The sequence below is a fragment of the Somniosus microcephalus genome, chromosome 4 (genome assembly GCF_052327205.1).
Source record: "Somniosus microcephalus isolate GS21.2 chromosome 4, FLI_Smic_1.0, whole genome shotgun sequence".
NCBI lineage: Eukaryota > Metazoa > Chordata > Chondrichthyes > Squaliformes > Somniosidae > Somniosus > Somniosus microcephalus.
The window spans coordinates 133,166,982-133,189,605 of NC_140990.1; the positions used below are offsets into that span (position 1 = coordinate 133,166,982).

The following is a 22,624-nucleotide window of genomic DNA, read 5'->3' on the forward strand; positions in this document are numbered from 1 at the left end:
GTTGGAATAAACGGGTCTTTTTCCGAGAGGCAGGCAATGACTAGTGGGGTACCGCAGGGATCGGTCCTTCGGCCCCAGCTATTCACAATATATATTACTGATCTAGACGAGGGAACTAGATGTAATATCTCCAAAATTGCGATGACACAAAGCTGGGTGGGCGTGTGTGCTCTGAGGAGGATGCCGAGAAACTCCAGGATGATTTGGACAGGTTGGGTGATTGGGCAGAAGCATGGCAGATGCAATATAATGTGGATAAATGTGAGGTTATCCACTTTGGTGGCAAAAACAGGAAGGCAGATTATTATCTGAATGGCAATAGATTGGGAGAAGGGGAAGTGCAACGAGACCTGGGTGTCCTTGTGCACCAGTCGCTGAAGGTAAGCATGCAGGTGCAGCAGGCGGTTAAGAAGGCAAATGGTATGTTTCGTAGCGAGAGGGTTCGAGTACAGGAACAAGGATGTCTTGCTGCAGTTGTACAGGGCCTTGGTGAGACCACATCTTGAGTATTGTGTGCAGTTTTGGTCGCCTTATCTGAGGAAGGATGTTCTTGCCATGGAAGGAGTTCAGCGAAGATTCACCAGGCTGATACCTGGGATGGCAGGAATGACGTATGAGGAGAGATTGGGCTTGTACTCACTGGAGTTTAGAAGAATGAGAGGGGATCTCATTGAAACTTATAAAATTCCGACAGGACTGGACAGACTAGATGCAGGGAGGATGTTCCCGATGGTCGGGGAGTCCAGAACCAGGGGTCACAGTCTAAGGATAAGGGGGTAGGCCTTTTAGGACAGAAATGAGGAGGAATTTCTTCACCCAGAGAGTGGTGAACCTGTGGAATTCTCTACCACAGAAGGCAGTAGAGGCAATACATTAAATATATTCAAGAAGGAGTTGGATATATTTCTTAAGGCTAAAGGGATCAAGGGGTATGGGGAGAAAGCAGGTACCGGGGTACTGAACTTGGATGATCAGCCATGATCACATTGAATGGCGGAGCAGGCTCGAGGGGCCGAATGGCCTATTCCTGCTCCTATCTTCTATGTTTCTATGGTGATATTGGGGGACTTTAGTTACCCAAATATCGATTGGGATAATGCTAGGGTAAAGGGAAAGGAGGGGGCGGTATTTCTGTAATGTGTTCAGGTGAATTTCCTTGACCAGTATGTTCTTGGCCCAACTAGGAAGTAGGCATTGCTGGATCTGGTGCTGGGGAATGAGGTGGGCCAGGTCGACCAAGTGTCTGTGGGAGAACACTTGGGTACGAGTGATCATCATATCATAAGATTTAGATTAGCAATGGAGAGGAGCAAGGAACAATCCAGAGTGGAACTTCTAAACTGGAATAGGGCTAATTTCAATGGGATGCGAAAGGATCTAGCCAGGGTCAAATGGAACCAAAGACTGACAGGAAAAACTGTAATGGAACAATGGGTGATCTTTAAGGAGGAGATGTTCCAAGTACAATTTCAAAATGCACATCATTATAAAATACATTTCCTGATTCAATTACTTCTAGTCAATATAATTATTAATTTCACAAACAAATTATGTCCAGACTATGTGATTTTACAAAGAAGACAAAAGTAACAATTGCCTTTGAATACGAGTCATTTATCCTCCCCTTCAAGCAATGTGTCTTGGAAAATAGGATTACACAGGATATACGGCACAGAAACACACCATTCGGCCCAACCAGTCTATGCCGGTGTTTATGCTCCACTCGAGCCTCCTCCCGTCTTTCCTCATCTAACTCTATCAGCATAACCCTCTATTCCCTTCTCCCTCATATGCTTGTCTAGCCTCCCCTTAAATGTATCTACACTATTCGCATCAACCACTCCCTGTGGTAGTGAGTTCCACATTCTCCCCACTCTCTGGGTAAAGAAGTTTCTCCTGAATTCCCTATTTGATTTCTTGGTGACTATCCTATATTGATGGCCTCCAGTTATGCGCTTCCCCACAAGTGGAAACACTCTCTCTGTATCTACTCTATCAAAACCTTTCATAATTTTAAAGACCTCTATTAGGTCACCACTCAGCCTTCTCTATTCAAAAGAGAGACCCAGCCTGTCCATCCTTTCCTGACAGGTATACTCTCGCATTTCTGGTATCATAGAAAAATAGAAGATAGGAGCAGGAGTAGGCCATTCGGCCCCTCGAGCCTGCTCCGCCGTTCAATGCGATCATGGCTGATCATCCAAATTCAGTAACCGGTCCCTGCTTTCTCCCCATACCCCTTGATCCCTTTAGCCTTAAGAAATATATCCAACTCCTTCTGGAATATATTTAATGTATTGGCCTCTACTGCCGTCTGTGGTAGAGAATGCCACAGGTTCACCACTCTCTGGGTGAAGGAATTCCTCCTCATTTCTATCCTAAATGGCCTACCCCTTATCCTTAGACTGTGACCCCTAGTTCTGGACTCCCCGACCATCGGGAACATCCTTCCTGCATCTAGTCTGAAACTTATAAAATTCTGACAGGACTGAACAATGAGATCCCCTCTCATTCTTCTAAACTCCAGTGAGTACATGCCCAATCGACCCAATCTCTCCTCATACGTCATTCCTGCCATCCCAGGTGTCAGCCTGGTGAATCTTCGCTGAACTCCCTCCATGGCAAGAACATCCTTCCTCAGATAAGGCGACCAAAACTGCACACAATACTCAAGATGTGGTCTCACCAAGGCCCAGTACAACTGCAGCAAGACATCCTTGTTCCTGTACTCAAACCCTCTCGCTACGAAGGCCAACATACCATTTGCCTTCTTAACCGCCTGCTGCACCTGCCTTGTAAATCTTCTCCGCACCCTCTCCAGTGCCTCTATATCCTTTTTATAATATGGCGACCAGAATTGTACGCAGTGCTCCAAGTGTGGTCTAACCAAGGTTCGATACAAGTTTAACATAACTTCACTACTTTTCCATTCTATAACAATTCAATTCTATAACAATCGATCCCAATAATTTAACCCAATAGGTTAAAGTCTTAAGTCCAATTTTGTCAGCACGCTGCGACATTCGATGTCTGCAGATAACGGGAGATACATTCTTAAAACTGCTGGATCTCTTGCTCTGCCATCAACCTCTTATCAAACTGGAGCTGGCATTGCCTAATATGGTCGTCTCTGGCTACTGCACAGTCCAGAGACACAAGTCTGCATTTTCTTCAACACACATCAACAACGTTAGAAGCAGTAAAAACACTGGCCTTCCTGGGGCAGCACAAACCACTAGTCTCCAGACTTTTCTTATCCCAACATCATATTTCTGATCGAAACATTCTATGATGAAAATATCCAAGGCCAGTTGGTTACAAACACCAGCTGTTGCTCAGTGAAATCTCTCTCTCTCTCTAATGATACCAACCACATTTCCCCCCGATATCGAATGAACTAAACATGAACACCTTTCAGAAGCTGAATTAACCGAGGTCCACATGCCAACACCCCTCTCATCTTCCATTCACTTCAATTGAAAGGAAACCGACAGATTGGACCAGTCAGGATTTGAAAGATATTTACAACAGATTCTAGATGTTCTTAGAATTGGGATCTTTCTCTCTTCTGTCCACTAAAGGAGTTCGATAACAGACTTTCTCCTGTGAATATGAAGCTGGGGTATTCGGCCGTGATGTGTTCATGTGTTCATCTTGTTGACTCTAAACCTTTGCCAATTATTTGATGTGATCTGTTTACTTGTACGTATTGTTTTAAATACACTTGTTGAGTGGATTCAAATTTAAATTGAAAGCAGGTTTGCAGACGTGATGCTCTATTCACACATCGAAGGTGAGAGAGATGCTGTGGGACACACGCTAAGTCCAGTAGCTGAAATTGATTAACAGACTGGGTTTTGTGTTCAGTAATCCCGGGCATGTTACCGAGACCTTCCCTGGATACCAAGGCTAGGAGAGGCACTCTGGAAGGTATGGGGAGCTGGGACTTGTCCATGAGAGTAACCGAAGGTATGAGAACTGAAATAATCTCAAGTTAGAAAGGAGAAAAGGCCCAAAAATGGAGTATTCGGTAACAGGACATCAATTAGTCTCCTCTTATCTTGGAGACATCAAATAGCGATACACTGTGTTATTTGAAATATCAAAATATTAAACTCCAGCCCAGTTATAGGGGTTATTAACATCAAAAACAAACCCCAACTGTCAGTGTGAACACGATTCAGTCCGGGATGTGATTAACAGCAGCAATAACAGCAGAATCCAACCACTGCAGTTACTTGTGAACTTGCTGGTGTTGCAGCAGGTCGGATGACCGAGTGAATCCCTTCCCACACACAGAGCAGGGGAACGGCCTCTCCCCAGTGTGAACTCGCTGGTGTCTCAGCAGGTTGGATGAACGAGTGAATCCCTTCCCACACACAGAGCAGGGGAACGGCCTCTCCCCAGTGTGAACTCGCTTGTGTTTCAGCAGGTCGGATGACCGAGTGAATCCCTTCCCACACACAGAGCAGGGGAACGCCCTCTCCCCAGTGTGAACTCGCTGGTGTCTCAGCAGGTGTGAGGACTGAGTGAATCCCTTCCCACACACGGAGCAGGTGAACGACCTCTCCCCAGTGTGAACTCGCTGGTGTGTCAGTAGGTGGGATGACTGAGTGAATCCCTTCCCACACACGGAGCAGGTGAACGGCCTCTCCCCAGTGTGAACTCGCTGGTGTGCCAACAGGATGGATGACCGCGTGAATCCCTTCCCACACACGGAGCAGGTGAACGGTCTCTCCCCAGTGTGAACTCGCTGGTGTTTCAATAGATCAGATGGCCGAATGAATCCCTTCCCACACACTGAGCAGGTGAACGGTCTCTCTCCAGTGTGAACTCGCTGGTGTGTCAGCAGGTCGGATGGCCGAGTGAATCCCTTCCCACACACGGAGCAGGTGAACTCCCTCTCTCCCGTGTGAACGCGCTGGTGTGTCAGCAGGTCATTTGGCCGAGTGAATCCCTTTCCACACTCAGAGCAGGTGAACGGCCTCTCCCCAGTATGACTGCGACGATGAACTTCCAGCTCAGATGGGTAACTGAATCCCCTCCCACACACAGAGCAGGTGAATGCCCTCTCCCCAGTGTGAACTCGCTGGTGTTTCAGCAGGTTCGATGACTGAGTGAATCCCTTCCCACACTCAGAGCAGGTGAACGGTCTCTCCCCGGTGTGAACTCGCTGGTGTGTCAGCAGGTTGGATAAACACGTGAATCCCTTCCCACACTCGGAGCAGGTGAATGGTCTCTCCCCAGTGTGATTGCGACGATGACTATCCAGCTCAGATGGGTAACTGAATCGCTTCCCACACACTGAGCAGGTGAACGGTCTCTCCCCAGTGTGAATGCGCTGGTGATTCAGCAGGTTCGATGATTGAGTGAATCCCTTCCCACACTCAGGGCAGGTGAATGGTCTCTCCACAGTGTGACTGCGACGATGAATATCCAGCTCAGATGGGTAACTGAATCCCTTCCCACAGTCCCCACATTGCCACGGTTGCTCCGTGGTACACGTGTCCTTGTGTCTCTCCAGGTTGGATGATCGGTTGAAGCCTCGTCCACACACAGAACTCGTGTAAGGTTTCTCCCCGCTGTGAATGGTGCGATATTTTTTCAGGCTGTGTAACTGGTTAAAGCTCTTTCACAGTCAGTGCACTGGAACACTCGGTGCTTTTCCAGTCACACTGATGTTTGAAATCTTTTCCCATGGACAGAACAGACAAACATTTCTCCTTCCACATTCAAAGGCCGATGATATTCAGGTCCTGATGAAATGAGTGACTCCGTCAGATCTTCATGTTTCGTTTGAGTTTCCCGTCTGCAAATCCTCCCCGTCTAACACCCTGTAAAAGGAGTTTACAAATCTCATCACTAAGTACAGGACAGAAATTCAGAACAGACAATTCTAGTTTCTAAAGAACATTCTTTCCTCTTGTTCCTCCAAAGCTGTAAATCCCCATCCCACACATTGTCCCTCCTCCCTGTGCTAAAATCCAAACACATTGCGCATCTCAAGACAATTTTCCCTCCTCTCCCAGTTTTCTCCACCAACTCTGGCTGGGTTCAGTTCTACAATCATTGATTCCCCTCCCTCTCCTCCCCTGAAGGTGCTGACTCTGGCTGGGTTCAATTCTACACTCACTGGTTCCCCTCCCTCTCCCTCTCCTCCCCTGAAGGTGCTGACTCTGGCTGGGTTCAGTTCTACACTCACTGGTTCCCCTCCCTCTGCTCCCCCGAAGGTGCTGACTTTGGCTGGGTTCAGTTGTACACTCACTGGTTCCCCTCCCTCTCCTCCCCTGAAGGTGCTGACTCTGGCTGGGTTCAGTTCACTCACTGGGACTCTGAAGCTCCTCCCACTAATGCGTCCTTTGCAAAGATTTCCGCGCATGCGCTCTACCTTTCGATGAAGCAAGATGGCGGCACACAAACTCTCAGCTTTTCTTTGTAAAGATGGCGGCCGTTAACCTGGGCCTGTTACATAGAAAAAGCCTCCAAGCTGCAAACGCGGAATGTATAAATTTTCATTCTGCGCTTGCGGCCTACACCAGGTGTTTATGAAGCCCACCCGCCGGGTGAACTACCTCCCTGCGCCACGCCGATTCATAATCGGCATAAAAACAGCGCGTACAACCTTTCTCTGCTCGTCCCACTCGCCCGGCCCTGATCACCGTGACACTGCGCATGCTCCAAAATACAGGCGTGCACTGCGCATGCGCACTGGGCTACACCAATGTGACTAGGTCACATTCTCCCCCGCGGGGCATGCTGGGCAACAGCCCCTCCATTGAAAGCCCCAATTAGTGAATGGAGAATGATTTTCTGTGATCCGATTGTGAGAAAATTTATCAATAATTTACACAGAAACCCAAGTGCATGGGCACTCTGCCATGCTTCAGTCCTGGATGTGATTAATAACAGAATCTAAACCCCTGCAGTCACATGTGAACTCACTGGCGTCTCAGCAGGTGGGGTGAATTCTTCCCACACACAGGATATTGAATCAGCCTCTCTCCAGTATCAATGCGCTGATCGTGCATCAGTTGCTTTGAACTTTGAAAGCTTTTCTCGCAGTCAGAGTATTTAAAGCAACTGTTCTCAATGTGGACACTCTGGAGTGTCAACAGTTGGGACAATGGAGTCAATCCCTTCCCACATGTGAAGTATCTAAACGGTCTCTCTCGGGTGTGACTGTGCTGGTGTGTCAGTAAATGGGATGATTGTTTGAATCACTTTCCACATACAGAGCAGTGAATAGATTCTTCCCCTTACGAACATGTTAGTGTGGGAATAGATGAGATAAGTGAGTGACTTGTTCCACACTCAGCTGACTGTATCCATGAGTTTGCACCTCAGACGGGCAACTGAATCCGTTCCCACATTCCCCACATTTACACTGTTGATTCAGGTGGGCGCACGAGTCTCACAGGCTAGATGATTTGTTAAAAGTGGATCCAGGCACAGAACACGTGTCCTGTTTCTCCCCGCTGTGATTGGTGCTTTTTCCTTCTATATCCAAAGTCCAATGATATTCAGGTCCTGATAAACCGATTAATCTGTCAGATCTTGATGCAATATTTGGATTCAGTTTCCATCTGCAGATCCTCCCCTTCTAATAACCTCATATGGTGTTTACAACAGAATAGACCTTCAGAACAGACAAATCTAGTTTCTATACAACATCCTTTTCCCTCATGTCCCTCCTAAGCTGTAAATTCCCCATTCTACACACTCTCCCTTCATCCTTACTGTCTAAAAACAACATTCATTACATCGTCTGGGATTTCGTGTCTCCCCTCCTCTCCAGAAGGAACTGAATCTGGCTGGGTGCAATTAGTTAACCTCTACATTTTGGTAGGAAGAACAAGGGGAGGCAATATAAACTAAAGGGTACAATTATATAAGGGGTGTCTGAACAGAGAGACCTGGGGGTTTATGTGCACAAATCGTTGAAGGTGGCAGGGCAGGTTGAGAAAGCGGTTAAAAAAGCATACGGGATCCTGGGCTTCATAAATAGAGGCATGGAGTACAAAAGCAAGGAAGTTATGATGAACTTTTATAAAACACTGGTCTTTCTGGAGTTTAGAAGAATGAGAGGTGATCGCATTGACACATACAAGATTCTGAAGGGGGTTAACAGGGTAGATGCTGAGAAGTTGTTTCCCCTGGTTGGAGTGTCTAGAACTAGGGGGCATAGTCTCAGGATAAGGGGTAGGCCATTTAAGACCGAGATAAGGAGGAATTCCTTCACTCAGAGGGTTGTGAATCTTTGGATTGTGGCTGTGAATGCTGAGTCTTTGAGTATATTCAAGGCTGAGATAGATAGATTTTTGGACTCTAGGGGAATCAAGAGATACGGAGATCGGGCGGGAAAGTGGAGTTGAGGTTAATGATCAGCCATGATCTTATTGAATGGCGGAGCAGGCTCGAGGGGCCGTATGGCCTACTCTTCCTCTTATTTCTTATGTTCTTATGACCTCAACTGGAGTATTGTGTCCAATTCTGGGCACCACACTTTAGGAAGGATATGAGGGCCTTCGAGATAGTGCAGAAAAGATTTGTTCCAGAAAAAATGGTTCTAGGGACAAGGGACTTCAGTTATGTGGATAGACTAGAGAAGCTGGGGTTGTTCTCCTTGGAGCAGAGATGGTTGAGAGGAGATTTGATAGACATCATGTTCAACATCATGAGGGGTCTAGACAGAGTAAATAGAGAGAAGTTGTTCCCACTGGTGGAAGAGTCGAGAACCAGAGGACACAGACTTAAGGTGATTGGCAGATGAACTAAAGGTGACATGAGGAAAAACATTTTTACACAGCGAGTGGTTAGGATCTGGAATTCACTGCCTGAAAGGGTGGTGGGGGCAGATTCAACTGTGGCTTTCAAAAGGGAATTGGATAAGTACCTGAAGGAAAAATGTTGAAAGGGCTATGAGGAAAGGGCGGGGGGAGTGTGACAAGCTGAAGTGTTCTTGCAGAGAGCCGGCACGGGCTCGATGGGCCTCCTGCTGGGCTCTAACAAGTCTATGATTCTATGATTCTAGAGCCTCACCATCAGCCGACTCAGTGAGTGTCAGCAGTGACAGCAGTCCAATCCTGCCCTCAATTGACAACCATACACTTCCCAGTTGATGTCACTGGATCTCCATCAAGAGCAGGGGCAGTGGCTGATTCTTACTCTTAGTTAGCCCAGTGGTACTGAGGATAATTATAGCCCCTGAACTGCTGCCTTGTCAGAGATCAACTAACAGCACATATCAAGGATTGAACTTGGTACCTTCCTAGTCAGTAGTGCAGAGAGTTTTAAAGTGGAAGGGGGAGGGGGAGAACAGAATATTTAGAAAGAAATATCACTCCACCTTTAAACAAAACCTTCGTTACACTGCAACATTCTGAAGACTTTCAATATTAAACAAGCAAGTCAAATGGATCATCAAAAACAGTGAGACATTTTAGACAGGCTCAAGTCACTGAAACAGGCAGGTTTACAATCACTGCACAGCACAGAAGGGAGTGACTGTTAATGGGAGCTCTGTTAGTGAAGTCCGCCGACACTCCAAGATAAATGGATCTGTCCCTTTAACTATAAATAGGCAGAGAAAGGGGAGTCCCTGTCCCTTTAAATATCTGGCCCAGTCCCCCAGGCAGTGGGAGGAGGAACAGCGCACGGTCTCTTTATATCCTGACCCAGCGGGAACCCACTCTATGTGGGGGCGGGGACTGGGGAAACCACTCTGTGTGGGGGCGGGGCCTGGGGCACCCACTCTGTGTGGGGGCGGGACCTGGGGAACCCCCTCTGTTTGGGGGTGTGGCCTGGGGAACCCACCCTGTGTGAGGGCGGGGCCTGAGGAACCCCGCCTGTGTGGGGGCAGGGCCTGAGGAACCCCCTCTGTGTGGGGGCGGGGCCTGGGGAACTCACTCTGTGAAGGGACCACTTACATCGAGACACCAGATTCCGGGACAACTTACACTGTGACACCAAATCCAGGGACCACTTACAATGTGACACCAAATCCAGGGACCACTTGCTCGGAGACACCAAATCCAGGGACCACTTACACTGAGTCTATAAAACGTGAATCAGAAAGCCTCAGTATGGGGAATGGTCGTGGAGGTGAAATCAGTTCCAGTGAGGGTGAAAGGCGGGTAATGGATGAAGATATGATGGTGGAATCAGATGGCGACTGGTGGGGCCTGGTGACAGGTTATTATCACAAGACCTTTTCAGGCAGGCTGATCATTGGATGTAACCAGAACAACACCTGGATCCACCTTTTCCTGTCCAAAGTCTAATGACCCTGATGTCTTTTTCTGTGGCAAATGTAGAGATGTGAAAGAAGAGAGGAAATCAGGATCGGGCCAGAAAGAAGGTTGCTTGAATGAACAATTCATAAGGCTGTTTTCTGACTCATCTGCCTGAGGTTAAAACACTCTGAAATGAAAGAGAACATGTCTAGTGACACTGGCGTTGTCAATAGTGGTTTCTATCCCTAATCACTGTCTCATAGCCTAACATCCTGACCCGAACCCCAGCCCCTAAACCCTAACCAAGGATTACTGACAGGGTTCAATGGAGGAGCTAATGACCTGATAAAGGAAGTATTTGAAAGAATTATCTCGAATAAAGAAATAGTGCAAGGTATGTTAGTAACAAGAGATTAAATCAAAGAGACCATCAAAATCAGCAATGACAATTACAAAGATCAGAACATTTCAAAAGCGATCACATGCAATATGTGTGGAGGAGTTTTTACTAAGTCAGATCCAAAAAGGGTTAAATGATACAGAAAATAACGGATTTCAAATCTTATGCAGGATAGTTCTATAAAGGGGTGGACACTGCAGTTCAGTCTATGACACCCACAAGCCATGTACTCAAACGGAACAAGCTTGGGGTTAGATGTGGTAGAAAGTGAACTAGGTGAGAATCGTTATAATCTAGAGTAAGAAATGCCCCAAAATTGGAACAGTCAGTAACAGAACATCACTGTGTCTCCTCTTATCATGGAGAAATCAAATATTCAATACACTGCACAATAGCAAATACTGCGGATGCTGGAAATCTGAAATAACGACAGAAAATGCTGGAAATACTCAGCAGGTCAGGCAGCATCCACGGAGAGAGAAACAGAGTTAACATTTCAGGTCTGTGACCCTTCGTCAGAACTGGAGAAAGTTAGAGATGTGACAGATTTTAAGCAGGTGCAGAGGCAGGGGAAGGGGGAGGGGAGGAAAGAACAAAAGGGACGGTCTGTGATTGGGTGGAAGGCAGGAGTGGTGAAATGTTACAAATGGGGATGGCAGAATCATCAACACCTGCTGCCTGAAAAAATAGGGGCAGAGGTTATAGTCTGAAACTGTGGAACTCAATGTTGAGTCCAGAAGGCTGGAATATGTTTAAACAAAAGATGAGGTGCTGTTCCTCGAGCTTACATTGAGCTTCTTTGGAACAGTGTAAGAGGCCGAGGATGGAGAGGTCAGAGTGGGAGTGGAGCGGAGAGTTAAAGTGACAAGCGACCGGAAGCTCGGGGTCAACCTTACAGACTGAACAGAAGTGTTCCGCAAAGTGGTCACCCAATCTGCGTTTGGTCTCCCTAGTGTAGAGGAGATCACATCGTGAGCAGCAAATACAGTATACTAAATTGCAAGAAGTACATGTAAATCGCTGTTTCACCAAGAAGGGGTGTTTGGGGCCCTGGACAGTGGGGATGGAGGAGATAAAAGGGCAGGTGTTGCATCATCTGTGCTTGCACGGGAAGGTAACATAGGGAGGGGAGGGGCTGATTGAGGAGTGGACCAAGGTGCTGCGGAGGGAGTGGTCCCTTCAGAATGTTGAAAGGGGAGGGGAGGGGAGGGGAAGATGTGTTTGGTGGTGGGATCACACTGGAGGTGGCGGAAATGGTGGAGGATGATCTGTTGAATGTGAAGGCTGGTAGGGTGAAACTGAGGACAAGGGGAACCCTATTGCGGTTTTGGGAGGGAGGGGATGGGGTGAGAGCAGAAGTGCTGGATATGGACAGATATGGTTGAGGGCCATGTCAACCATGGTAGAGGGAAATCCTCAGTTGAAGAAAAAGGACGGCATTTCAGAAGCACTAGTATGGAAGGTGGCATCATCAGAACAGATGCAGCGGAGACGGAGAAACTGTGAGAATGGAATAGAGTGCTTACAGAAAGTGGGGTGGGAGGAAGTGTAGTCCAGTTAGCTGTGGGCTTATAGCAGACATATGTCGATAGCCTATCCTCAGAAATGGAGACAATGAAGTCGAGGAATGGAAGGGAAGAGTCGGAGATGGACCATGTGAAGGTGAGTGAAGGGTGGAAATTGGAAGCAAAGTGAATTAAATTTTCTAGTTCAGGATGAGAGCAGGAAATGGCACCAATACAGTCATCAATGTACCAAAAAAAGAGGTGAGGGAGGGGACCTGAGTAGGACTGGAACAAAGAATGTTCCACTTATCCCATGAAAAGGCAGGTACAGCTAAGGCCCATGCAGGTTCCCATAGCAACACCTTTAATTTGGAGGAAGTGAGTGGAGTCAGAGGAGAAGTTGTTCAATGTGAGAACAAGTTCAGCCAGGCGGAGGAGGGTGGTGGTGGATGGGGACTGGTTGGGCCTTTGTTCATGGAAGAAGCGGAGCGCTCTCAGGCCATCCTGGTGGAGGATGGAGGTGTATAGGGATTGGACATCCATAGTGAAAAGGAGATGGTTGGGGCCAGGAAACTGGAAAATGTGCAAATGGCGGAGGGCATTGGAAGAGTCACAAATGTAGGTGGGAAGAGACTGGACAAGGGGAGCAAAAATAGAGTAGAGATAGGAAGAAATCAGTTCCGTGGGGCAAGAACATGCTGAAACAATGGGTCTACCAGGGCAGCCTGGTTTGTGGATCTTGGGAAGGAGATAGAAGCGGGCTGTGTGGGGTTGGGGGACTATGAGGTTGATGGCCATGGAGGGAAGATTTCCAGAAGAGATGAGGTCAGTGACAGTCTTGGAAACAATGGCTTGATCTTTGGTAGTGGGGTCATGGTCCGAGGGAGATAGGAGGAGATGTCAGAGTTGGCATTCAGCCGCCACACAGTAGAGGTCAATTTGCCAAACAACAACAGCGCCACCCTTGTCAGCAGGTTTAATGATAATGTTAGGGTTGGATCGGCGAGAACGGAGTGCTGCAAGTTCAGAGGGAGGTAGATTGGAGTGAGTGAGGGGAGCAGAGAAATTGAGACGGCCGATGTCATGCCAGAAGTTTGCAATGAAAAGATCTAGAGAAGGTAAGAGGCCAGAGGGAGGGGTCCAGGTAGAGCAGGAATTCTGAAAGTGGGAGAAAGGTTCCGTTGTGCAGAGGGAAGACTCCTGGCCAAAGAAGTGGGCAGGGAGACAAAGGCGATAGAAAAAGTCTCAGCGTCATGCCGAGCTCGAAGTTCATTGAGGTGGGGGCATAAGGGGATGAAGCTCAGGCCTTTGCTGAGGACTGATCGTTTGGGGTCAGAGAGGGGAAGGTCAGAGCGGATAGTGAAAACATGGCAGGGGGTGAGATTGGAAGAAGGGATGGTGTCTGAAGAAAGTGAAGAGGAAGAAGGTTCCGGAGGGGCGTTGGTGTCCAAGGGTTGTTGAAGCTTGCGATCCTTGACAGCTGAAAGGAAGAAATAACGTTTTTTATTGAAGCACCAGATGGGGCAAAGGATGAAATGGAACTGCGGACCAGGACAGCTCTGAGATAGAGTGAATCGGTGCTGCTGAAGAGAGAGGTCGAGAGTGTTCATGTGGCAACGCATGGCGTTGAGCGTGGATCTCAGGATGTGGCGAGAGCAGTGGTTCAACATTGAGTTCAACAGTTTCAGACTATAACCTCTGCCTGTATTTTTTCAGGCAGCAGGTGTTGATGATTCTGCCATCCCCAGTTGCAACGTTTAATCACTCCTGCCTTCCACCCAATCACAGACCGTCCCTTTTATTCTTTCCTCCCCTCCGCCTTCCCCTGCCTCTGCACCTGCTTAAAATCTGTTACATCTCTAACTTTTTCCAGTTCTGACGAAGGGTCACAGACCTGAAACGTTCACTCTGTTTCTCTCTCCACAGATGCTGCCTGACCTGCTGAGTATTTCCAGCATTTTCTGTTGTTATTGAATACACTGTGTTTGAAACAAAGCTGATTTATTCAATATACAAAATATTAATCTCCAGCCCAGGAATAGGGGTTATTAAGATCAGCAGAAACACACTCTAACTGCTAAAATGAACATGGTTCAGTGCTCAATACAATCCCAGTAAATCGTGTTCTATACACGAATTTGGCCTTTCAATGGCGGAGCTTTCACCCAGCATTCCCCGCGGGGGTGAAGGTGCCGCACCCAGACTACAAGCGCATAGTTCGCAGGCGCGGGACCCGCCTGGCTTTGGAGCAGGCGCGGTGCGTGTCATCGCGGAAGGCGGTTGATGCGGAAGATAGTGTGCTGACCAGGTCCTGATAAATTGGTGAGAGGCGGCCGGAGGGAGCAGAGTAATTTAACAGCGGGTGAGCAGGGAGACTTCATAAACAACTGCTGCAGGGCGAAAGCCCGGAAAAATCACCTGAAGGTCTCGCGTTTGCAGCTTCGGGGCTTCTCCCGGTCACCCGACCAGGCGAACGGCCGCCATCTTGTTTCAGTGAGTAGCAAACCGCATGCGCAGACATATGGTCAGGAACAAAGAGTGGGCGGGGCTTCAGTGTCTGTTCCCAACTGGGTCCTAGTGCCCGGGAGAGTAAATCTTTGACTCAGTTATTTGATTCAGACTCTCCACACTTCGGATTTCTCACCATCTCTCCTGAAGGTGCTGGTAAAAGCAGAACATACGGTTGACATCTCACACAATTGTAACAGAAGAGCCCCAGAGCTGGGCCCTCCTTGTAGAGAGTCCCAAGGTTGGAATCCCCATGTACAGTCCCAGGGCCGGGCTCCCCGTGTCGAGTCCCGGGGCCGGGCTCCCCGTGTCGAGTCCCGGGGCCGGGCTCCCCGTGTCGAGTCCCGGGGCCGGGCTCCCCGTGTCGAGTCCCGGGGCCGGGCCCCCCGTGTCGAGTCCCGGGGCCGGGCCCCCCGTGTCGAGTCCCGGGGCCGGGCTCCCCGTGTCGAGTCCCGGGGCCGGGCTCCCCGTGTCGAGTCCCGGGGCCGGGCTCCCCGTGTCGAGTCCCGGGGCCGGACTCCCCGTGTCGAGTCCCGGGGCCGGGCCCCCCGTGTCGAGTCCCGGGGCCGGGCCCCCCGTGTCGAGTCCCGGGGCCGGGCCCCCCGTGTCGAGTCCCGGGGCCGGGCCCCCCGTGTCGAGTCCCGGGGCCGGGCCCCCCGTGTCGAGTCCCGGGGCCGGGCCCCCCGTGTCGAGTCCCGGGGCCGGGCCCCCCGTGTCGAGTCCCGGGGCCGGGCCCCCCGTGTCGCGTCCCGGGGCCGGGCTCCCCGTGTCGCGTCCCGGGGCCGGGCTCCCCGTGTCGCGTCCCGGGGCCGGGCTCCCCGTGTCGCGTCCCGGGGCCGGGCTCCCCGTGTCGCGTCCCGGGGCCGGGCTGCCCGTGTCGCGTCCCGGGGCCGGGCTGCCCGTGTCGCGTCCCGGGGCCGGGCTCCCCGTGTCGCGTCCCGGGGCCGGGCTCCCCGTGTCGCGTCCCGGGGCCGGGCTCCCCGTGTCGCGTCCCGGGGCCGGGCTCCCATGTGTCGCGTCCCGGGGCCGGGCTCCCATGTGTCGCGTCCCGGGGCCGGGCTCCCATGTGTTGCAACCCGGGGCTGGGCTCCCCGATTCAATTCAATTCAATTTTATTTGTCATATATGCAGCAAACGTGTGTACTGCACAATGAAATGTTGATTTTTACGAGTCCTCCCAACATTGGAATAAATATGGCATAGCAATGATAAAAATACAAATAGAAATACAGTAATAATAAATAAAACAACAGTAATAAACAACAATAAATTATTCGTTCATGAGTCTTATGGCCTGGGGGTAGAAGCTGTTTCGAAACCTGCTGGTACAAAACTGTATGCTTCGGTATCTCTTGCTGGACGGGAGCAGGGCAAAGAGGTTGTGGCTGGGGTGGCTCGCGTAGATGGGGTAGATATCCTGCACAGCAGGTAGTTTAATTCCTATAGTATGTTGTGCAGCTGTCACCACCATCTGTAGAGCCTTGCGGTCTGTGGCGGTGCAGTTGCCATACCAGGTAGTGATCAGGCCTACAACGGTAGTGTCATCAGCAAACTTGATGATGGAGTTGTGCGTGGCCACGCAATCGTGAGTAAACAGGGAGTATAGAAGGGGGCTGAGCACACAACCCAGGGGAGCTCCCCTGTTCAGGATCAGTGTGGAGGAGGTGTTACTGCCTATTTTCACCACCTGGGGTCTGCTCATCAGGAAGTCCAGGATCCAGTTGCATAGGGAGGTGTTAAGTCCTAGCTCACTGAGCTTGTCGACAAGCTTGGAGGGGATAATGGTATTGAATGCTGAACTATAATCAATGAACAACATTCTCACATAGGTGTTCCTCTTATCCAGGTGTGATAACGCAGTGTGCAGTACAGTAGCGATGGCATCATCCCGAGATCTGTTTGGGCGGTAGGCAAATTGGAGTGGGTCCAGTATGTCAGGTAGTAAAGAGTGATGTGGGTCTTGACCAGCCTCTCAAAGCACTTCATGATGACAGAAGTGAGTGCTATGGGGTGGTAGTCGTTTAAACAGGTTACTTTTGTTTTTTTAGGGACTGGAATAACCGACGTCATCTTGAAGCGGGTGGGGACTACAGACTGGTACAGTGAACGGTTGAATATATCCGTAAACACGGCTGCCAGCTGGTCAGCACATGCTCTAAGGACACGTCCAGGGATTCCATCTGGACCAGGTGCTTTGTGGGTGTTCACTCTCTTAAAAGTTTTGCTCACGTCAGCCACGGAGATTGAGAAGATCCAGTCGTCCTGAGCCGTGGGCACCCTTGTAACAGGCCAGTTGTTGTTGGCCTCAAACAGGGCGTAAAAAGTGTTAAGCTCGTCCGGGAGAGAGGCATTGCTGGGCATGACACATCCTTCGCGAATCTGAGCTATGATAGTGTGACTCCACTTTGTCCGTGTATTGTCTTTTTGCATTTTTGATGGTTTTTCTGAGGTCGTACCTTGATTTCTTGTACTCATCCATGTCCCCAGAGTTGAATGCGATGGATCGTGCTTTTAGCATAGCACGGATATCGCCATTTACCCATGGTTTCTGGTTGGGAAATGTTCGTACAACAATCCTCGGAACAATGTCGTCTATGCACTTGTTTATGAAACTAATGACTGAATCTGTATATGTGTTGATGTCATTGTCCGAGGCATTCCGGAACATATCCCAGTCAGTGGAATCAAAACAGTCTTGTAACATAGCGTCTGATTGATCTGACCAGCGTTGTAGAGATCTCATCACAGGCTTTTCCTGTTTCAGTTTCTGCCTATAGGTGGGTAGCAGCAGGATGGAGTCGTGATCTGATTTGCCGAAGGGAGGGTGGGGGAGGGCCTTGTATCCATCCCGGAATGGAGTGTAAACGTGATCTAGTGTGTTCTTGGCTCGCGTTGGGCAGGTGATATGCTGATGGTACTTAGGCAGTACTTTCTTCAGATTGGCTTTGTTGAAATCGCCAGCCACGATGAATGCAGCCTCTGGATGGGAAGTTTCAAGCCTGCTAATGGTCCCATACAGCTCGTTTAGTGCCCTATTTGCGTCGGCCTGTGGTGGAATATACACCGCTGTAAAGATCACGGATGAGAACTCTCTCGGGAGGTAGAAGGGTCGGCATTTGATCATCAGGTGTTCGAAGTCGGGTGAACAAAAAGATGTAAGTAGTTCCACATCGGAACACCAGGAATTGTTGATCATGAAGCATACTCCAGCCCCTCTATTCTTCCCCGAGTCCTTTGTTCGGTCTAGCCGGTGAATGTTGAATCCCTCTGGTTGAATGGCCGAAGCCGGTATCGATGGATCAAGCCAAGTCTCAGTGAAAATCAAGACATTGCAGTTCTTAATGTCTCGCTGGAAGGTGAGCCTCCCCCTGAGTTCATCCAGCTTATTGTCCAGTGACTGCACATTCACCAAGAGAATACTCGGAAGGGGGGGCGGTGTTCACGTCGCCTCAGCTTCACTAATGCACCTGCTCGTCTGCTCCACTTGCGCCGTCGTCGCTTCCTGATCACAGGAATGAAGTTAGGTAAGCTGGTGGGAAGGTAAGATGGTAGGAGCAGCAGAATCCCAGTTCAAAAAATCGGGGGTAGGTCCTATATCTCCAGACGATCTTATGTCCAGAAGTGATTGACGGCCATAGCGGACAAGTGAAGAAACCGTACGTACAAAAGTGTTTTATAATAACAATAAAATAATAAATAAGGTGGAAAGTTGGGGACGAGCTCATAAAACGGTGGCTACGCTCGTTGACACCATACTGGGTTTGGTGAGGGGAGGAGAGGAAACTGGCTGCGGGATCTAAAAGAGGAGCAGCGAGGAAGGAGCCCGGGAGAGGGTCCTGGCTAGTTGGTGGGGGCAGCAAGGCTGGGGCCCGGGAGCAAGTCCTGGCCAATGGGGGGGCAGGGGAGCGGCGAGGCCTGGGCCCTGGAGCAGGTTCTGGCCAGTGAGGGGAGCGGGCGGAGAGCGGCGAGGCTGGGGCCCGGGAGCGGAACCTGACCAGTAGGGGCGGGGAGCAGCTAGGCTGGGGCCCAGGAGCGGGACCTGACCAGCAGGGGCGGGGGGAGCAGCTAGGCTGGGGCCCAGGAGCGGGACCTGACCAGGGGCGGGGGGAGCAGCGAGGCTGGGGCCCAGGAGCGGGACCTGACCAGCAGGGGCGGGGAGCGGCTAGGCTGGGCCCAGGAGCGGGACCTCACCAGCGGGGGCGGAGGGAGCGGCGAGGCCGGGCCCAGGAGCAGGTCCCAGCGGGCGGAGAGCGGCTAGGCTGGGGCGTGGGGGCGGGGAGCGGATAGGCTGGGGCCCGGGAGCGGTTAAACAGTAGAATACTTTTTTTTTTAAAAACAACTAAACTACAAATACTAAAACTAGAATACTATATATTAAAATACTGTAGGAACGGAGGTTCCTATCTGAATAAGGTATTCGACTCGATGAATCAAATCAACAGTTTTTAATGAACAACGAAGTTAACAGGGAAACTACAGGAGAAATGGTACACAGGTCTATTCAGCTTGCTGGGCACTCGACGACTACTGGGAGATTCTGGAAGCTGACGTCATGACGTCGTCGCGTTCATCGCGCCACTGGTGGTCACATGATCGACGTCATGACGTCATCACGTGGAGTGCAGGAAAACAATACAGTACAGTTAACAGGCAGTTTAAAGATGCAGTCCGCGGCTGCACTACACTGTCGTTAAAGGGATTATTATTAATTGTTCTGAGACCCTTGGTGGCTCCACCACAGGCGCCCCCCCAGAATCCACTTTAACGGACATTGTCAACCGAGTAGGAGGCTTGATGATCCTGGCTGAACGGCGACGAAACTCAGGCAGCGGGAACGGGACATTAGTAGAAGAACCAGTGCCGGATTGCGGCAGAAACGGCATCTCGAGCGGGGCAGAAATGGTAGGCAGAGGTGCAGGCGCATCTGAGACCGAATCGGGCTGTTCGACAGTGGGCTGGTGCACGGCTGGTCTGGCGGCCAACGGCGGTCGGCCGCGGCGAGGCAGTGGGACAGCCACGACAGGCTCACTCCTTTTCCCCCGATGAGATGACACGAAAAGGTCTGGTATACGGCGGCTTGAGTGGGTCTCTGTGACCGTCCTGTCGAATAAAGACATAGTCCGAACTCATGAGCTCTGTTGGGATGCGAGGCCTCTGCAGGTCATGCTGCGAGGTTGGAATGGGCAGGAAATTCCTAGCCGCCTCCTGATGAAGTAGGAGCTGTTGAGCTGCGGACCATGGTTCGGTGTGTGGAGGGAGAAAATCACCTGGCACCCTGAGTGTCTGGCCATAAACCAGCTCAGCCGATGAAGACTGAAGATCTTCCTTTGGTGCTGTCCGGAGGCCTAGCAACAACCATGGGAGCCTGTCCACCCAGCTGGGTCCCCTCAAGCTGGCACGGAGGGATGTTTTGAGAGACCGATGGAACCTTTCGCACAGACCATTCGCCTGCGGATGGTACGGTGCAGCTTGGTACCCAGGCCTTGTGCCACTGCGTTCCACAGCTCTGATGTGAATTGCGGACCGCGGTCCGAGGAGATGTCCGATGGCACCCCGAACCGAGCCACCCACGACGAAAGAAATGCCCTGGTGACGTCTGCTGCAGTGGTAGCGGCCAAGGGAATCGCCTCTGGCCACCTGGTGATCTGGTCTACCACCGTCAGGAGGTGTGTGAATCCACGTGACCCGGGAAGGGGACCTACTAAATCCACGTGAACGTGGTCGAAACGGCGCTCAGGCACCGGGAAGTTGACCACCGGGGCCTTGACGTGACGGTGGACTTTGGATTTTTGACAATCGACGCAATTGTTTGTCCAGTCCCGGACGTCCAAATGCATGCCTTTCCAAACGAATTTGCGGGACAGTAGCCGTTGAGAAGCCCGCATCCCCAGGTGAGATAACCCGTGGATTGCCTGGAATACTTTCTTGCACCATTCGATCGGCACAATGAGCCGGGGCACTCCCATGGATGTGTCGCACAAGAGCATGGTTCCTGCCTCTTGAAACGGCACGTCTGCAACCTGCCAACTGGAAGGCGTGGTCCTAAACGCTTGTACCTCTGGGTCTGCCAGTTGATCCTCTGCCAGTCCAACGAAATCGATGCCCAGGTGGACTGCCTGGACTGGAACCCGGGAAAGGCAATCTGCCACGAGATTATCCTTGCCTGACACGTGCCGCAAATCCGTCGTGAATTCGGATATAAACGTGAGGTGGTGCTGCTGCCGAGCTGACCAAGGCTCCGCCGTTTTGGCCATGGCGAAGGTGAGCGGCTTGTGGTGACGGCCTTCTAGGAGGAAACGGAAATGCTGGATTGCCAAAAACAGGGCTAGCAACTCTCTGTCAAAAGTGCTATACTTTCGCTCGTTCTTGCACAGTTGGCAGCTGAAAAAGGCTAACGGCTGCCAACCCCCGTCGACCCACTGCTCTTGAACTGCTCCGATGGCGTAGTCAGAGCAACAGTCGCGCCCGGGAGTGGGTGTGCTAGCATAGTTGCATCCGCCAATGCCGCCTTGGTATCGCGGAACGCCTGGTCCATTTGCAGTGACCAAGTGAGAACATCCTTGCCTGACTTTCCTTTTAGTGCTTCGTACAGAGGTTGCAATAACCGGGCCGCTTTGGGGACGAAACGATGATAAAAAATTACCATCCCCAAGAACTCTTGCAGGGGTTTGACCGTGCGAGGCCGCGGGAATGCGGTAACTGCCTCTACCTTGGTGGCTAGTGGGACGGCGCCTTCTGGGGTAATCCTGTGTCCCAGGAAATCAATGCTGGATACTCCGAACGTGCATTTGGCCAGATTGACAATAAGGCCGTGTTGGCTGAGTCGGGCAAAAAGTGTACGTAAATGGGCCATGTGAGCTGTCGTATCCTTGCTGGCTATTAGGATGTTGTCCAAATAGACAAAAATGAAGGGTAGGTCCCGTAATACAGAGTCCATCAAATGCTGGAATGCTTGCGCTGCGTTTTTCAGACCGAATGGCATGCAGAGGAACTCAAAAAGGCCGAACGGAGTGATGACTGCCGTTTTGGGGACGTCTGGAACTTGGTGATCTCCACGAACGAGATCCACTTTAGAAAATATAGCGTTGCCAGCCAGATGTGCCGAAAAATCTTGGATGTGGGGAATAGGGCACCTGTCCGGTGTCGTGGCATCGTTTAAGCATCTGTAATCCCCACAAGGTCGCCATCCGCCGCCTGGTTTGGGTACTATATGCAGTGGGGAGGACCAAGGGCTGTCCGAACACCGGATGATCCCGAGGCGCTCCATGGTCTGGAACTCGGCCTTTGCGGCTGCCAGCTTGCCGGTTTCTAATCGCCATGCCCGAGCGTAAACAGGTGCTCCGGTCATGGAGATATGGTGCTCCACCCCGTGCCGTGTGCTTGCAGCTGAAAAAGTGGGCCTGGTGAGCTCCGGGAATTCGCCAAGCAGGCGCGTAAACCCGTCTTGCGATGGAACCGCACAGGCCACCGACCAGGACACAGCGTTGCTGCGGTGGCAATGCACTGCATGGAAAGTGGACGCATTAATGAGTCGGCAGTGTTGGACGTCGACCAGCAGACCGTTGGCGCAGAAAAAATCAGCCCCCAGGATGGCCTGTGAGACCTTAGCGTAATAAAGTCGCAGACAAAACGTTGACCGGCAAAGGTTAAGTTTACCGTCCGTTTCCCGAACGTACGCATGGCAGTGCCATTTATTGCCACGAGGGAAGGCCCCTGGCCGCCGGATAGTGGGTCCAGCTTTGAAGCTGGGAGGATGCTGCACTGTGAACCAGTGTCGCACAGGAATCGTCGGCCTGCAACGGAATCTGTAACATAAATGAGTTTGCCCGCTGAGCCTGCCGCCATAGCTAACTTGCTGTGCTTTTTAGACCTTGTCGTCCGTCCGGGAGGACGTGGGCTTGTTGGAGTTTTATTTTTTTCTTGAGGGAAACTGCAAGGAGACCGGCAGCATCGAGCTTTGGCGCCAAAACGGGCGTGGT

The 22,624-nt window shown here is 50.8% G+C and overlaps 2 protein-coding genes and 1 long non-coding RNA gene across 4 annotated transcripts in view; 2 read left to right on the top strand and 1 right to left on the bottom strand.

Annotated features, from left to right (window-relative positions):
- The window catches only part of LOC147119787 (uncharacterized), a 79,482-nt gene that overhangs the window by 13,408 nt on the left and 43,450 nt on the right, over nt 1–22,624 (top strand). The gene's annotated exons all lie outside the window — the stretch shown is intronic.
- On the bottom strand, nt 1,421–15,683 carry LOC147119788 (uncharacterized). Its single transcript, XM_085983653.1, has 2 exons — nt 14,905–15,683; nt 1,421–5,627 (listed from the first exon to the last, which is right to left on the bottom strand). The coding sequence occupies exons 1-2, from the start codon at nt 15,681–15,683 to the stop codon at nt 4,235–4,237; spliced, it is 2,172 nt and encodes a 723-aa protein (XP_085839779.1). The 3' UTR covers nt 1,421–4,234.
- Nucleotides 14,321–22,624, top strand: part of LOC147119789 (uncharacterized) — a 63,311-nt gene continuing 55,007 nt past the window's right edge. The window contains exons 1-2 of one of the 2 annotated variants that reach the window (XR_015078081.1): nt 14,321–14,630; nt 16,694–16,834. This is a non-coding gene — a long non-coding RNA (uncharacterized LOC147119789). The remainder of the gene's footprint in view (nt 14,631–16,693; nt 16,835–22,624) is intronic. The other variant, XR_015078082.1, reaches the window with a different exon arrangement.